Raw genomic sequence first — 17183 nt, forward strand, 5'->3', positions numbered from 1 at the left:
ATGTTAGTCATATTACTAAATGAGTGCTATTGGATGTCTAGTTTCTATGACAATGAGCATGGCAAAAGAGCCTATTTAGAATAAAACATAACATCAGATCAGTCCTGCCTGTATTAAGCGTCACTCATCTAGCTCTTATCTTTACCAATTTTGTCCAGACACAGTGTGTGCCTATTAACTATTTTGGCCAGGTCAGATGAAATCCAGACATAAAGCAGAATGTCATCAGCTTAGTGAAAACACTGCAGCCCATGTCTCCTTACTAACCATCCCAATGGCCCCATATAGATGTTGAACAAGACAGAAGACAAGGTGAAACCCTGCAAACTCCACACAAGCACTGTCAGAGAGGAAGAGTTTCTCACCACTGCCTTCTGAGAATACATTATAAGGAAAGGGTTTAATCATGTTGATCCACAAACTAGTCAAAATCATCTCATGATCAGCTGTATTGAAAGCAGCTGATAGATTTAATGATATCAGCTTCATTACCAAGAAGAGGGTTACCAATACAACCACTGCATTCTTTCTGTCCCAGACCCAGGTTGGTACAAACATTGACCATGGTAACAGAGCTCTGAGACAGCTATTTTATATTCTATTCTAGATAGGTTTTTGTATTGAGCTTATCATTGTAGTATCTAATGTGAGAGATTACAATGTTTGCTACAATGTTTTTAATCATCTTAACCAAAAAATGGAAGATTGAGTTTTCAGGGTGGTGGTAGGCTAGTCAGTGGGCCAGATTTATAAAGGGATTTAGGTGCCTAAATTTAGTGGATCCACAAACCCCGCACTTAGCTCCTCCTAACCCTAATAGTGCCTAAACTCATTCAGCATCTCCTATCACCAGGGACCTACCAAATTCGCAGCCATGAAAAATGCCTCACGGACCATGAAATCTGGTCTTTTATGTGCTTTACCCTTTACTATAAAGATTTCATGGAGGAGACCAGCGTTTCTCACTTTGGGGGTCTTGATCCAAAAGGGAGTTTCAGGGGAAGGTCAAAAGGTTAATTTAGGTGGGTTGTGGTATTACCACCTTTACTTCTGCGCTGCCTTCAGAGCTGGGTGGCTGGAGAGCATTGGTTGTTGGCCAGGCGCTCAGCTCTGACGGCAGTGCTTCCCCCCAGCATAGGTGCAGAAGTAAGGGTGGCAATATCATACCATGCCACTCTTACCCTTGCGCTGCTGCCTTAGGAGCTGGGTGGCTGGAGAGTGGTAGCTGCTGACTGAGGGTCCAGCTCTGGAGGCAGCAGCATAGAAATAAGGGTGGCAATACCATACCATGCCGTCCTTCCTTCTGTGCTGCTGCTGGCAGCAGCTCTGCCTGCAGAGCTGGGTCTAAGGCCGGCAGCTGTTGCCCAGCTCTGAAGGCACACTGCTGGCTGCAGCAGTGCAGAAGTAAGAGTAGTAGAACTGCAACCCCCCTACAATAACCTTGTGACCACCCTACAACTCCTTTTTGAGTCAGGACCCCTATAGTTGCACTCTGTGAAATTTCAGATTTAAATAGCTGAAATCATGAAATTAACAATTTTTAAAATCCTATGACAGTGAAATTGACCAAAATGGACCCTGAATTTGGTAGGGCTGTAGTTATTGCTGTAATGGTTTCTGCCTCTGATCCTGTATGCTGCTGGCTCAGGCAGATGTCCAGACACTATCTCATGCCTAAGACACAGTGAGATCCTCAAACCAGGTGAAGATAGACAGGGTAACATGTGTCTCACCTGTGTGGCTGATCCATTAGGCATACTCAGAGCTGGACTATAGAGGCATCCTCTCTGTCTCTAGCCCAATTAATATGTAATTGTTTAATACAAAATGGAATGGCTTCAGCAGGAGAGACTGAGAGAGACCCATATCAGAATATTCCATAGTCCAGTGGTTTGGGCACTCACTTGAGAGGTGAGAAAATTCTATGTAAATCCTTTTTCCTCATCAGGCAGAGGAAACTGGGGTCTTCCATATCGTGGGTGAGTACTCTAATCACTGGGCTAAAGGTTATAAAGAAGGCCACTTCTCCCATCTATCCCCACCCTAGCAGTTTTGTGTGAAGGAATACAGACATCTAAGCTGTTGCAAGAACAGGATAGGCATCTGTCTCCAAGAGAAAAGGTTCCTGGCTATGGATCCCAAACAAAGATAGGTGCCTCCCTTCAGCTCTCACTTAAGTATTTAACTCTGGCAGAGGCACAGGACTTAGGATACACTCTTCTCATTAGCATCTGCCTTTGACTAACCTACGCAGCTTCCCACCTGGCTTGTTGGTGGATCCCATTTTCAGATGCCTATCTTTTACGTATGCATTGTGTGTGGAGCCTAGGCACCTAACCCAGGGTTTGTGAATTTTAGTGATTTTTCTAAGTGTCTAAAAGTTGCATGTTGCAGTGCCTTTCTCTTTGTGACTCCCAGCACATGCCAAGTTATGGCTTCTTGAGCCAGTGGCATGTTGAAGTAAGAGAAGCCATCAATCTGCCTTACTTCAAAGTGTTGACAATCTACTGTGATTCAATTTTTCAAAGGGATTTATTGTATCCAGTGTTAAAAATACTGCTGATTTTGATGATGGTTGAATAAGAAAGAAAAAGTATTCCATTTCCTAGGTATATTCAGCTGTTTCACTCTTGCAATTTTATTGAATGAAACGTAAACTTGTGCATATTTGCTTTGAAAAGACTGTGTGTGTGTGTGTGTGTGTGTGTGTGTGTAAAAATATAAAATACTGTAATATAGGTGACAAAACACTTTCCAGTAATTTAATGGAAAGTCCATTATCTGCTTTCCCAAGGGGGAGGATAAATGTTTCCATGAAGCAGAACTAATTTGTCCTTGCCTTGTTCAGTCAGATAAAGAAGTTAATTAAACAGTAGGAATTTAATTTACCTGATAGTTATCTGGAGATGGTGTAAGTATAAAACTGATTTATGGCTAGAATAAGACCAGGTGAGCTGCCTCTGTTTCAAAAAGCTTTTCATTTTTATTATAAGTAATCAAACAATCATAAAAGACTGAATCATCAACTTGAAGAGAGTATTAGTAGATTTATTTAGTTTTTGAGTGTTTTTACAATACTCAAGTTTTTGTTGTGGGCCTTTATTTAAAGGGACACTTTCAACTCAAAATTTTAAAATGTCCACTTAAGAAATAGCCTACAAGAAGTTTTTGGTATATACTTCCACTTAAATGTTGCTGCCATTTTTGTGGTTTTATAATCATACTTTATCTTCAAAATATTTTTCTCCTGTAGCTGTGTGAAAAGCCCAAACAAGTAAAACGTCGAAACTAGGCTAAACATTATACTGTCAAATACACCAAGAAAACAAATTGAGAAATAGTAAAATATTTTGTTAAACTATTACAGTATAGTTAACTTAGATGTTCCTAGTAAGTTTTTAAAAGTGTGATTTTTAAATTAATAGTGTCACTTCAAATAAAAAAATCACAAACAATTGGAGAAATGGGTTTACTTTATATTTCTGTAATTCAAGACCACTTTGCATATTTGTGTTAAAAAATTAACTGTATTATTTTAAAGAAGTAAATAACAAAATGGGTTTTTAATCACCTATGTAATTGTTATAACGATATTCTGCCCTCAGATACAGGTGGAAAGCTTTTGCTGAAGTTAAAAAGGGTTGTTGGCGTTTCTAAGGGAGAAAATTTTCTCGTGTTTGAAAATCCTAAATATGTGTGGTTTTACTCTTAAAATCACTCTCTAAAATATTTATGCATTACATTAAAAAATAAATGTTAAATATTTTTATTTCCTATTTGTAACAAACTTTTTGTTGCCAGCATTGGCCTGTTCGGTAAATGTAATGTACTCTAATATTATCTCAGGCCTGGTCTACACTACGTGTTTAAATCGATTTAAAGAGCGTTAAATCGATTTAACGCTGTACGTCCACACTACAACACTCTTTAATATCGTATCAATTATAAGTTTAGTTATTATTTTTATTATGTATTCTGTACCACCACCTTACGACAGAGGAGATAGCGAACTACAGTATTCGATACTATATGATCAATTACGTGATAGAGTTGGACGAAATCGATGTTTAATCCTAGAGACTCTGGGGGTATCCGCAGTGCACCACTGGACGCTGACAGCACATCTAGAGGTAACTCGGGAGACAAGGCAGCGTAAACTAGGAAGAAGCCCTGGACACTTTGTGAATTACATTCCTGTTTAGGCCACGTGTGAGAGCTGGGATCAGCCAGGTGGCCGATTGGCACTCTCAAATACAAAAAGAGCTCCAGCATGACCGTACGGGAGATACTGATCTGATCGCTGTATGGGAGACAAATCTGTTGTATCAGAGCTCCGTACAGAACACGAAATGCCAAAGCGTTTGAAAAAAAATCTCAGGCTACACAGCGCTGCGTGACAAGCGTAACGGGAAACCAGAGACTCAAATGGACGCTCATGGATGGAGAGGGTCTGAGGACTCCAGCTATCCCACAGTCCACAGCAGTCTCTGAAGTATTGCATTCTTGGCTGAGCTCCCAATGTCTGTGGGTTCAAACACAGTGTGGAGTGGTTCAGGGAATAGCTCCTCAGTTTCTTTCCCCCCACCCACCACGGAAGAAAGGAAAGAAACATTTCTTGACTACTTTCAATGTCACCCTGTGTATCTGAATGCTGCAGGTAGACACGATGCGCAGCAGTGAAGAGCAGTATCCGCTCCTCTCCCTCTCCCTCCCTGGTGGTAGACGGTGCAATAGGACTAGTAACCGTCTCATGAATATCTAACATGTTGACATCGAGCCAACATTGCTGTTACTCCCGTAGATAGGACAGAACGGCTAATAACCAGCTCATCATGGCAACTGGGGGCTTCAGCCCCCTCCTGTCCTGTGTAAAGAAAAGATTCTGTACTGCCTGGACCTTCATAGCAGCAGCATGCTGGGCTCCTCTCCCCCACCTCTTAATCCTGCCTGGACTATCATTGCGCCGGGAGGCTGCCTCCCCTCATTTTATGTCACTAAAAAGTGTCTTATTCCTGCATTCGTTATTACTTCATGACACAAATGGCAGGACACTGCCACGGTATCTCATGAAGGTTGGGGAGGAGGAAGCAACGGGTGGGGTTGTTGCAGGGGCACCCCTGTGAATACTGACACGAGCAGCTGTGCTCTGATACACTGGTCTCTAATACACTTGCCCCTTGTTCTAGGCAGGACTGATTCTATTTTTAGAAACATAAGGGAGGGATTGACTCATGTCCCATGAGTCAATCCCAATTTTGTTTTTGCGTTGCGCCCCCGGCGGATTTCAGCCAGGGCACTCATGATAGCAGCGGACAGTAACAGAGGAGGAGAGATAACCGCATCTCATTGCCAGTTTCTCTGGCAGTAGACGGTACAGAACGACCGTAACCATCTCTGCTATCATTGCAAAAGCAAGTGAATGCTGCTGTGTAGTGCTGGAGTATCGCCTATCTGTCCGCAGCATCCAGTACACATATGGTGCCGAAAAAAAAGCTGAAAAAACGGGCTCCATGGTTGCCGTGCTATGGTGTCTTGCCAGGCAATCCAGGAAAAATGGCGCGAAAGGATTGTCAGCTGATGTTTTCCCGGAGGAAGAATGACTGACGACATTTACCCAGAACCCCGCGACAATAATGATTCACCCAGAATTCCAAGGGGCAGGGAGACTGCGGGAAACTATAGGGATAGCTTCCGAAGAGCTACCCACAATGCAATGCTTCAGAAATCGACGTTAGCCTTGGACCATGGACGCACAACGCCGAATTACTGTGCCTAGTGTGGCCGCATGAAATCAAATTTATAATATCAGTTTTATAAAACCGATTTTAGCTAATTCGATATTATCCTGTAGTGTAGACGTGACCTCAATGTAATGTGTACAACTTTTCCTCAAGTAATATATGTAGCCAATTAATCAATTTCCATTTCATTGAAAATGAAGTTCTTTGACCTTCTGTCACCTACATTAAGCACCTGATGTTCCATAATTGTATGAGAACATTGCTATTCTATTGCCATTCTACAGAATGTAAGAAAAAAACATGTATTTACTCCTTATTAAGTTATATTGCTGTACTTGGAAATACTTTGTGAATGTAAACTAGCAACATCACCATACCACATTAGATCCATTAATATTTCAGGTACAGTGTCCTGCCTCTCATAGAGCCCCATATATGATACTTAGGAAGAAGGGGAACTTAAAGCACTTAGCTCCACAGTTCAACATGTGATGCCATACGGAAGAGAGAAAAATGTCTTTTTAACCAGTGGGGTGGTCAACAGTACATCATCTGGTTTGAGATTTGATTGTTTATTAATTTGGGAGGACTAACTTGCCCAGAGAGTTAAAAGTGTTAATGTGACTGTCACTGCACAGCATTAAAGAGTTATAAAAGGCTTTGGGTATTGTAATACAGCGACTTCAGCCTGCTTAGTCCTATGACAAACACATCGTTAACAATTGTTTTAAATTATGTATTAAAGATACGGGGGAAGGAAAACCTACTCCAGTTACTCTAAATGTATTTACCATTAGATGTGTTCTCTTGAACTCTTATTATGGGGCAACGGGAAAACTGATCACTCTTTCCTTTGCAGTATGCCTTTCATTGTCATAAATGCCTGTTTTGTTTCCAGGGAGCCTTTTATCATTCTATCGGGAGGCTTGTCATATGATACTGTAGGAAGAAGACCCTGTTTAACAGTCATGCATGGGAAAAGCACTGCTGTGCTAGAAATGGATTATTCTATTGTTGATTTTCTAACCCTCTGTGAAACTCCGTACCCTAATGGTAGGTTCTGTAAAGATTATACTGTTACCCATTCTCTTTGTAGATTTACTCTGCCGGAATACTCCTTACTGTGTCTGCCTCACTATTCTATCTATCTCTGTGAGTGACAGGACTGGAACAATAACATCTGTTGTAGCTATTGTCTGTCAAGTTTTGTTTCAGCATTCTTTTAAAGGTAAAATAGGTTTCATAATAAACCCCAACATCAATTATAATGTTCTGGAAAAGAATTAGTAATTACATGTGTTTTTTCTCTTTTTAAAAAATAGTACAATTTATTAAAATGTGCTTACATACAAGCATTTATAAAATATATCTGTATGCATTACAATGCAAAGACAGTTATAAATAATATTAATAATGATTAGCACTTACTCAGGCCTTTTAATCTACAGTGATTGTGTAAATATTTACTGATTATTGTAACATTCCTGTGAGGTTGGTAAGTAAGTTATCCATGTTTTACAGGCAAGAAACCTCCATCAGAGATTAAGTAGTTTGCCCAAATGGACAGAGAAAGCACAATGTTTCATCTGGGATTGGAAATTGGTTTCTGGTACTATGTTCTGTGCTCAGGCCATTAGAATACACATCTTTATTGTCTATTAGAAATGCCTATTAGAAGTGTATTATCTATTGTTAGAAGTGTATCCATTGAAGAAATACCTTTTGTAGATCATTAGAATGGCATGTCAATACATCTAATATGTAAATTTTCATTGTTGAAACGTTAGATATTACATCACATGCTCAGAATAGAGATCACTGTAAAAATTAGTTGTTGAAGCATGTCAACAATATATTCAAACAGATGTTTTAAATGAAAGCATTACGTTATTTTTGTGCATGTTCCGAGGCTTGCAATTGGAAAAAGAAAAGAAATTTCATAACAGAGAAAAGTTTGTGCACATCCCCACTCTAGGAAGTCACCTGTCATGTCTCAAGACCCAGAGTTATTCAAAGCAGTAAAACTTTTACTGTATATGTCAGTCATCCACAGATCTAAATATTCTAAACCATGGTTACAAAAGACTCCAGTCACATATCCTTCTGTAGTGCTTCTATTTCCATTAGCTGGAGCAACCACTGAACTTGCTGGTTCATTTCTTTTTCCTCATCTTGTTGTTTGCTAGTTAATTAATTACTGACAGCTATTTTTATTTACAGTTTTTAGTAGATGCAGGTTTAGAGTTGTAGTAGGCTAATACTGTGAACTCTGTCATAAATTTGAGTACAGGTGTGCCTCAGAGGTCCCAATGGTGGACATTGAGACACAGCAAGGTTAATTTAAGAGTACTTTTTGTACTAGCTACATATTTGTAGCAGCCAAGTATGTTCAATGTCTTGGTGGTGGGACTTGCATCTTGCTCACCCAGTCTTACTTTAAACTTTTTGCCAGAGGCTGTAAGGATGAAGGTGCAGTTGTCTATCCAGGAAGAACAAGATCTGCCCAAACAAGTATTGCACACTGCTCATGTCTCCAACATTTATGGTTCATTTGCTGTCCTCAGAAATCCTAGTTTGCTGGCATTCGTGGCTTAGAATGTCTGGCAATTCCAGAATTTTAACTTGGAGTAGACCTTTTAATTCTCCAGATTTTGGTACCACACTGGTGCTCTTTTCAGGTGGACAGTCCTTCAGTTCCTTTTGTAAATTAGGTCACTTACCGTTTCCTAATCTCACAGAGTGAAGAACTGCAGAAGCAATTCTGTGAGGGGAAATAAGGTTACTGTTAGTAACTGGAGTTCTTTGAAAATATTGTTTTTGCAGATCAAACCACCTTCCTTCCCACTTTTCAGTCTTTTGAAATGGATTTAATTGAGAGGGAGAGAAAATTAAGATAGGTGGATGAGGTCTACAATTTTGAATATAAGAGATTTATAAATATCTGTACATGCTCTAATGGTGTTACTGCTTATGGCTAGTAAAATGTGTGGTGTGCAATCTCTTGGAATGTGGACTGTTGAGCCTATATGTTAGGAGAACTAAAATGACTAATATGTAACCTTTCTTTTTGTCTGTTTTTAGATTTTCAGGAACCATATGCTGTGGTGGTTCTTCTAGAAAAGGATTTAGTACTTATAGACCTTGCACAAAATGGGTAAGAATGTAGGGTGTAATGGAGGGTATATGGAGTGTCAACTTAATGGCAGGCCGCTGTGTATCCATTTCATGTCACCCATCAACGCTCCACTTATAAATGAAAATAATCTGTAATGAGACTTACTGGAACTACGTTTGGGATTATTGCCTTACTAAAACTCCCAAATGGACTCTTGATAAGCAAATCCTTTTTAAAGAACATCTAATTTTCTATTCTACATTTTGGTTTTAAGGACTAGATTTTATTTAAAAACTTTCTACTTCCATATTTTTATAATCACAAAACTTCTGAGTATGGCCTACTCTCTGGCAGGTAGGTGTAACATGGCATATATTTATAATTGAGTACCATATTGTTCTATTTCTGCCAAGTTTATTGGCTTCCAGCTAATAAGAGAGAACTTCTAGTGATTTCATTCATGCTAAGCCCATCAGGAAAAAGTTCTTTAATACTCTGCACCTAGCTAGCATTACAGTATTTTGCTAAGATTGTAAACTCTTTGTACAAGGATTGCCTTTTTGTTCTGTTTTTGTATAATGTTTAGCAAACCAGAGTCCTGGTCCATCTATGTGCTATAGTAATACAAATAATATATATTAATAGTTTTTTAATCTTAAATAGGGTTGCCAACTTTCTACTCTCAGAAAACTTGCCCCTACCCCTGCTCCACCCATCCTCTGATGCCTCGTCCCCGCTCTCTTCATCCCCCCTCCATCTGTTACTCACTCTCCCCACCCTCACTCACTGGGTCATTTTCACCAGGCTGCTTGGGGTTGGAGTGCAGGAGGGGGTGAGGACTCTGGCTGGGGGTGTGGACTCTGGGGTGGGGCCATGGATGAGGGGTTTGGGGTGCAGGAGGGGACTCCAGGCTGGGAGGTGGCGCCAAGGGGCTCAGAGTATGGAAGGGGGATCTGGACTGAGGCAGGGAATTGAGCTGTGGGAGGGGGTACGGGCTCTATGCTAGGGGTGCAGGTTCCAGGGTGAGGCCAGAAATGAGGGTTTGGGGTGTGAGGGGGGGGCTCTGGGCTGGGGCTGAGGGGTTGGGTTGTTGGGGAAAGGGTATAGAGAGTTCCAGTTGGGGCTGCAGACTCGGGGGTGGGAGTGAGTGCTTTGGGGTGTAAGGAGAGTGCTCCAGGCTGAGAACAAGGGGTTTGGAGACAGGAGGAGGATATGGGCTGAGGCAGGGGGTTGGGGCACAGGAGGTGGGGAGGGGGGCAGATTCTTGGCAGTCCTTACGTCAAACAGCTCCTGGAAGTAGCCCCATGCCCTCTCTCTGGCTCCTAGGCAGACGTGTGGCCAGGCGGCTCTGCCCACTGCCCAGGCTGCTCCCACATCTGCCATTGGCCACAGTTCCTAGCCAATGGGGAGCTGCAGAGCCGGTGCTGGGGATGGGGGCAGCGCACAGAGCCCCCTGGCTGCCCCTACACTAGGAGCTGGAAGGGGAACATGCCATAGCTTCTGGGAGCCACGCAGAGCCATGGCAGGCAGGAAACCTGCCTTAGTCCTGCTGTACCACCACTGGACTTTTAATGGCCCCATCTGCAGCGCTGACCAGAGCCACCAGATCTCCTGGCAGCATCTTAAAGTCAGCATCCTTAGTCCAAACGTTGAAATAATTTTCTTTTTTAGGGGAATAGATTTTTGTGTATCTATTTGTTTAGAGAAATTGGGCAAAGCCTGCTAGGTAATGAAGAGTGGAGGGTGAATGAAGCAGTCTAAGATACTTGACTGAAAAGAGAACAAGATTTTAAAAAAGAAAAGTTGAGACTTCATACCTTCCTCCTGGAAGCATAGACCCAAGAGTCAGAAATCAACTTTTATCTGCAGAGCACAAGATCTAGAACTCAGTAACTTACTTTTTCATTTCTGCTGCTACAGAACCATTAAGAAGTAGACTCTATGGTGACAATTTAAAAAACTTACATCACAAGTATAGTAAATATCTTTTCAGCATCTTCATCAGCTGAGCGAGCAACCTTTGCAGAGTGCAGTAGCTGCATTTAATTGTTTTGCACTGTAGGCACATTTATTATTTGTGTTTTTTGCATAATGCTACCGAGAGTGTGCTAAATACTTTTCAGACAGACAAGAAGTCCCTGCCCTAAGAAGCAATCCAATCTGCACTATTTCTGTAACTTATTTGGCAGATAGTTAAGTTATACAAATATTTTTTTAATCAAATTGACAGGCTTCAGTTCTTCACTTATATTCTGAACACTTTTCTTTTGTTGGTTTAACAATGTTTCTCTTTCCTCCAATAAAGGTATCCTATATTTGAAAATCCCTATCCTTTGAATATACATGAATCTCCTGTTACCTGTTGTGAATATTTTGCTGATTGTCCTGTGGACCTCATTCCTGCACTTTATTCAGTTGGGGCTCGACAGAAACGTCAAGGTTACAGTAAAAAGGTATGGTATAGTGTGCATATACTTATTTTATAATGCCAGTTTAAAGTGTCATTTATTTCAGTCTGTTATTATTAACCTTCTAGGAATGGCCTATCAGTGGAGGCAACTGGGGTTTGGTCACTCAGAGCTACCCAGAGATCATTATTACAGGGTAAGTGATAAGATAGTATGCTAACTTACTCAAAAGAACTAGAGTGCATTTTTATAGTTCATATTCACATAACCTGTAGAAAACAAAATAATTTGTATAGGAGGGTGAATAATTAATGTAATGTACAGAAAACTCATCTTAAAAAAACCCTACAAGTAATAGCTTCTGAATAACACATTGAAAAAATATGGTTGCTATGTATCTATTACGTACACTGGGTGGTGATATTCTGTCTGCAACTCTATCGAAGTGTTTGGAGTTAAAACAAAGTGAAGCCAACTATATGTTGCAAAGAGAACCATAGCCTCATGCAAAAGCAGGATTGAGCACAGGCATTGTTACCAACTTGCTTTTGTGGGAGATTCTCATCTCATTGTCACAGAATTTGTAGACAATTACTAAAATGCCTGATATATTATTGCATATTGTATAATATATCTAGAAAAAATAGTTAATTCTGCTCTTTGCAAAAAAACACACTTTTTCTTCCTGGATTCCTTCATCGTACTTTTTCTCTCTAGTATCTATTATTGTTATACTAACAGAATCATTGAATTGTAGGGTGAAAGATGCCACATTTCATCTAGTTCATCGCCTCATACTAAGGCAGGTCTAAGCATAGATTCATAGACTCTAGGACTGGAAGGGACCTCGAGAGGTCATTGAGTTCAGTCCCCTGCCCTCATGACAGGACCAAATACTGTCTAGACCATCCCTGATAGACATTTATCTAGCCTACTCTTAAATATCTCCAGAGATGGAGATTCCACAACCTCCCTAGGCAATTTATTCCAGTGTCCAACCACCCTGATAGTTAGGAACTTTTTCCTAATGTCCAACCTAAATCTCCCTTGCTGCAGTTTAAGCCCATTGCTTCTTGTTCTATCATTAGAGGCTAAGGTGAACAAGTTTTCTCCCTCCTCCTGATGACACCCTTTTAGATACCTGAAAACTGCTATCATGTCCCCTTCCAGTCTTCTCTTTTCCAAACTAAACAAACCCAATTCTTTCAGCCTTCCTTCATAGGTCATGTTCTCAAGACCTTTAATCATTCTTGTTGCTCTTCTCTGGACCCTCTCCAATTTCTCCACATCTTTCTTGAAATGCGGTGCCCAGAACTGGACACAATACTCCAGTTGAGGCCTAACCAGCGCAGAGTAGAGCGGAAGAATGACTTCTCGTGTCTTGTTTACAACACACCTGTTAATGCATCCCAGAATCACGTTTGCTTTTTTTGCAACAGTATCACACTGTTGACTCATATTTAGCTTGTGGTCCACTATGACCCCAAGATCTCTTTCTGCCATACTCCTTCCTAGACAGTCTCTTCCCATTCTGTATGTGTGAAACTGATTGTTCCTTCCTAAGTGGAGCACTTTGCATTTGTCTTTATTGAACTTCATCCGGTTTACCTCAGACCATTTCTCCAATTTGTCCAGATCATTTTGAATTTTGACCCTGTCCTCCAAAGCAGTTGCAATCCCTCCCAGTTTGGTATCGTCCGCAAACTTAATAAGCGTACTTTCTATGCCAACATCTAAGTCGTTGATGAAGATATTGAACAGAGCCGGTCCCAAAACAGACCCCTGCGGAACCCCACTTGTTATACCTTTCCAGCAGGATTGGGAGCCATTAATAACTACTCTCTGAGTACGGTTATCCAGCCAGTTATGCACCCACCTTATAGTAGCCCCATCTAAATTGTATTTGCCTAGTTTATCGATAAGGATATCATGCGAGACCGTATCAAATGCCTTACTAAAGTCTAGGTATACCACATCCACCGCTTCTCCCTTATCCACAAGACTCGTTATCCTATCAAAGAAAGCTATCAGATTGGTTTGACACGATTTGTTCTTTACAAATCCATGCTGGCTATTCCCTATCACCTTACCACCTTCCAAGTGTTTGCAGATGATTTCTTTAATTACTTGCTCCATTATCTTCCCTGGCACAGAAGTTAAACTAACTGGTCTGTAGTTTCCTGGGTTGTTTTTATTTCCCTTTTTATAGATGGGCACTATATTTGCCCTTTTCCAGTCTTCTGGAATCTCTCCCGTCTCCCATGACTTTCCAAAGATAATAGCTAGAGGCTCAGATACCTCCTCTATTAACTCCTTGAGTATTCTAGGATGCATTTCATCAGGCCCTGGTGACTTGCAGGCATCTAACTTTTCTAAGTGATTTTTAACTTGTTCTTTTTTTATTTTATCTTCTAAACCTACCCCCTTCCCATAAGCATTCACTATGTTAGACATTCCTTCAGACTTCTCAGTGAAGACCGAAACAAAGAAGTCATTAAGCATCTCTGCCATTTCCAAGTTTCCTGTTACTGTTTCTCCCTCCTCACTGAGCAGTGGGCCTACCCTGTCCTTGGTCTTCCTCTTGCTTCTAATGTATTGATAAAAAGTCGTCTTGTTTCCCTTTATTCCCATAGCTAGTTTGAGCTCATTTTGTGCCTTTGCCTTTCTAATCTTGCCCCTGCATTCCTGTGTTGTTTGCCTATATTCATCCTTTGTAATCTGACCTAGTTTCAAGGGGATGTGAAAGACCAGGCAGGACAGCATTGGAAGAACATGAGGAGAACTAAACATTTATTATTGTATATTTCTTTAGCACCCAAAGGCACCAATCAAAATTAGGAACCCACTGAGCTAGGCACTGCACAGAAATTCAGAAGGATGCTGTCCCTGCCTAGAAGATCTTAGTCTGTGACTTTATGCAATGTTTTTGTAGAACATGCTGGTCCCTGCATATTAGAGAGACAAGGTGGGCTAGGTAATATGTTCTCTTGGATCAACTTCTGTTGGTGAAAAAGACAAGCTTTCAAGCTTGGGTCAATAAAAGGTACTACTTCACCCACCTTGTCTCTCTATTAGTCTGTGATTTGACATTTTCAGAGGGGCCTAAGCAAATTAGATGTCTGTGTCTAATCCCTATTGAACTTCAATTGATTTGGGCACACAACTCTCTTAGAAAAATTCAGAACTCTTAAAATGTCTCAAGCTGTGTACCAGAAATTGAGGCACCTGAAATCACTAAGCACTTCTTAAAAATTTTGCCATGGTACCTACTGGTAGTGCAACAGAGCCATAATACTAATCAGAATATGCTAGCTCTGTGGTTTATGCTAAATAACTAATGTAATCTAGTCTAAATCTCCCCTACTCATTGCTAACCCCCTAATTTTTTTCCAGGAATGTGTGTTTTTCAATTTTTATTTTTTTTTATTTCATAGACATGCTGATGGGTCAATCAAGTTTTGGGATGCCTCTGCAAGTAAGTATTTTGAATAATGATCATAACTTACTCAGACAACCGAAGAGTTCCCTAAACTTGCATGTTTATGTAGTATAATTGCTGGCAAGCTGTTCTCATTTTATCTGCTTCACACACTGTCAATGCCTTTTATGTTAATCTTTGAATTGTAATAGACTTAACTTGGGACTATCAAATTTTTTTTGAATAGTTGAGTGTTTGACTGATTTTTACTCCCCAAAAAGAAAACAAATTATTAGAGCAGGCTGGAACAAGAAATGGGACTTTTGACATTCTTAAAACCTCTGTCGTCTTTTCCTGGCATTCTCCTCTTTCGACATAAAGATAGGAGAGAGGAGAAGGGCAGAAAAACAGATGAATTTTAGTGAGGTACCTCTGTGCCTACATTTACTTCTTTCTAATGCAAAAAGTAACAAGTGTATATTTACAAAATATAAGCTCATGTTAAATAATAGCAGCTAGAAATAGTTATTCCACAGTTCTTGCTAGCAAGAATTAAGTTCCTCTATAAATGCAGCCAAATAATTCAGTGGTTCTAAGCTTAGAGAATGAACTATTTCCGATAAAGTTTTGAATTAGAAGAGCATTGTTGACACTAGTATGCAAAGAAGTACATACACATATTTAGAGTCATATTGTGTCATTGGTATTCAAGCACAGTTCAAAAGGAAGACGTTTATCCTTTATATGTTGTAGGAGTACTATATTTCCTGGTGCATGGATATCTTGTTTTGTAACTCTTCCATCTTCACCTGATTTCTTTCTAGGAGAGATTAACTGATTTTTAGCCTAGATTTATGAAGTTCTGAGGGCTTTTTCCAAATGTCTAAATGTGGATATATTTTCATGAAAGAAATGAGAATGTTAACACTATGTAACCCTGCTTTTGTGCTTCCCTCTTGGTGAAAATTGGTTACTTTTGTAAAGGGAAAAAGGCACCAAAAAGGAGAAATGAATTAGAAAAAGATATCTGTTTAAATTGAAAACTAACTTTATTATATATTCTTATTTATTCTTAGTAACACTGCAAGTACTTTACAAGCTAAAAACAGCTAAAGTATTTGAAAAATCACGAAATAAGGATGACAAGCCAAACACAGATATAGTAGATGAAGATCCATATGCCATTCAGATCATCTCGTGGTGTCCAGAAAGTAGGATGCTGTGCATAGCTGGAGTTTCTGCACATGTCATTATTTACAGGTTCAGCAAACAAGAAGTGACAACAGAAGCCATTCCGGTAGTAGTATCACTTTTTTTTAATTGTATGGATTTCGGCTGTAATAGAAATATATTGATGGTTTGGATTTTTATCATGATTCATCCTGTTGGTTAAATTCTCATACATAGGAGATGTTCAAAACTAGCAACAGCTTTTTGGAAAAAAAAAAAAAAAATCGAATAAGTTTTATTTCTTTATTTATGTCTCTTTATAGGAGTTGGATGTGTGTCTTTAATAGGCTCAATTCAGCAAAGCACTAAAGCACCTGCTTAAATTTAACTTCATTGGCAATTAAGTATGTGGTTAAGTTCCTCTACTGGTTCCTAGTCGGGTTCCTGTACCAGCTAAAGGTTTTGGTTCTAATTTTAAAAGCAATTGATGAATCAAGGCCAGGCTGCATCAAAGGTCAAATTTCAATCCATGAGCCATTGCTTTGTGTGAGAGCAGGAGACCAAGTAATCTCAAGGGGATTTGACTGTAGAATAGTCTTCCGGAAGAGACTGTCTTTGGGAAATGTTGCAAGGCTTTTCTCTTTGGGAGAGCCTTTGCACCATAAATGACACTCGCCATTCAAACACCTCTTTTATTCCACTCGTAACCTTCTCCCCCACCCATGCACCAAAAACAAACCTACCCAAAGCAGAGTTACAACGCCATAGATGGAGAACTGCCAGAGACTCTCTGAAGGTGATTAGAGATTTTACCATTGTTACTGATCTTACATAGAAGGCTTTCAGGTAATAGGGTCATGGGTGGCAGTACAAAAACTCAAAAGATCTAGATGAGAGCTTTATTGAATTAATCTCATACTGTATGCCTGCATACCCCTATACAAAACTGTTAAGAGAAGATAAATTATTTTGAACTCTATAACAATTATGACAACATTCATTTTTAAGTTCTATATAATGTGTTCTGAACAAAGTTTAATCGCAATGCAGTTCTGGTTTTAATATTATTTCTTGGGTAAAGTCTCTGAGGATTTAAGCATGCTTTCTTTTATCTTTTTACATTACCTGTGTATAACAGTGGGTAATTAACACACAGGTTATTTTAACAGGTACATGCTTCTAAATGATTGCTTAAAAAGTTATCAGATAGTGAAACTGTTCTTCAGGACAGTATAGTTTTACAAATTACTGGTTGGCACCTTTCTATATATCAGCCTAAGTGTTAAGTTCTAGTTAATAGACAACAAAAATATTTGCTTGAGGGGAAAAAA

The 17183-nt window shown here is 39.8% G+C and overlaps 1 protein-coding gene across 4 annotated transcripts in view; it reads left to right on the plus strand.

Annotated features, from left to right (window-relative positions):
* STXBP5 (syntaxin binding protein 5) overlaps positions 1–17183 on the plus strand; it is a 206388-nt gene that overhangs the window by 120948 nt on the left and 68257 nt on the right. For all 4 annotated transcript variants that reach the window (XM_032804054.2, XM_032804056.2, XM_032804057.2 and 1 more), the window contains exons 10-15: positions 6640–6794; positions 8823–8895; positions 11162–11309; positions 11393–11460; positions 14699–14739; positions 15759–15979. In XM_032804054.2, the coding sequence (XP_032659945.1) occupies positions 6640–6794; positions 8823–8895; positions 11162–11309; positions 11393–11460; positions 14699–14739; positions 15759–15979 (706 nt within the window). The remainder of the gene's footprint in view (positions 1–6639; positions 6795–8822; positions 8896–11161; positions 11310–11392; positions 11461–14698; positions 14740–15758; positions 15980–17183) is intronic.

The sequence above is a fragment of the Chelonoidis abingdonii genome, chromosome 3, assembly GCF_003597395.2.
Source record: "Chelonoidis abingdonii isolate Lonesome George chromosome 3, CheloAbing_2.0, whole genome shotgun sequence".
NCBI classification, from domain to species: Eukaryota; Metazoa; Chordata; order Testudines; family Testudinidae; genus Chelonoidis; species Chelonoidis abingdonii.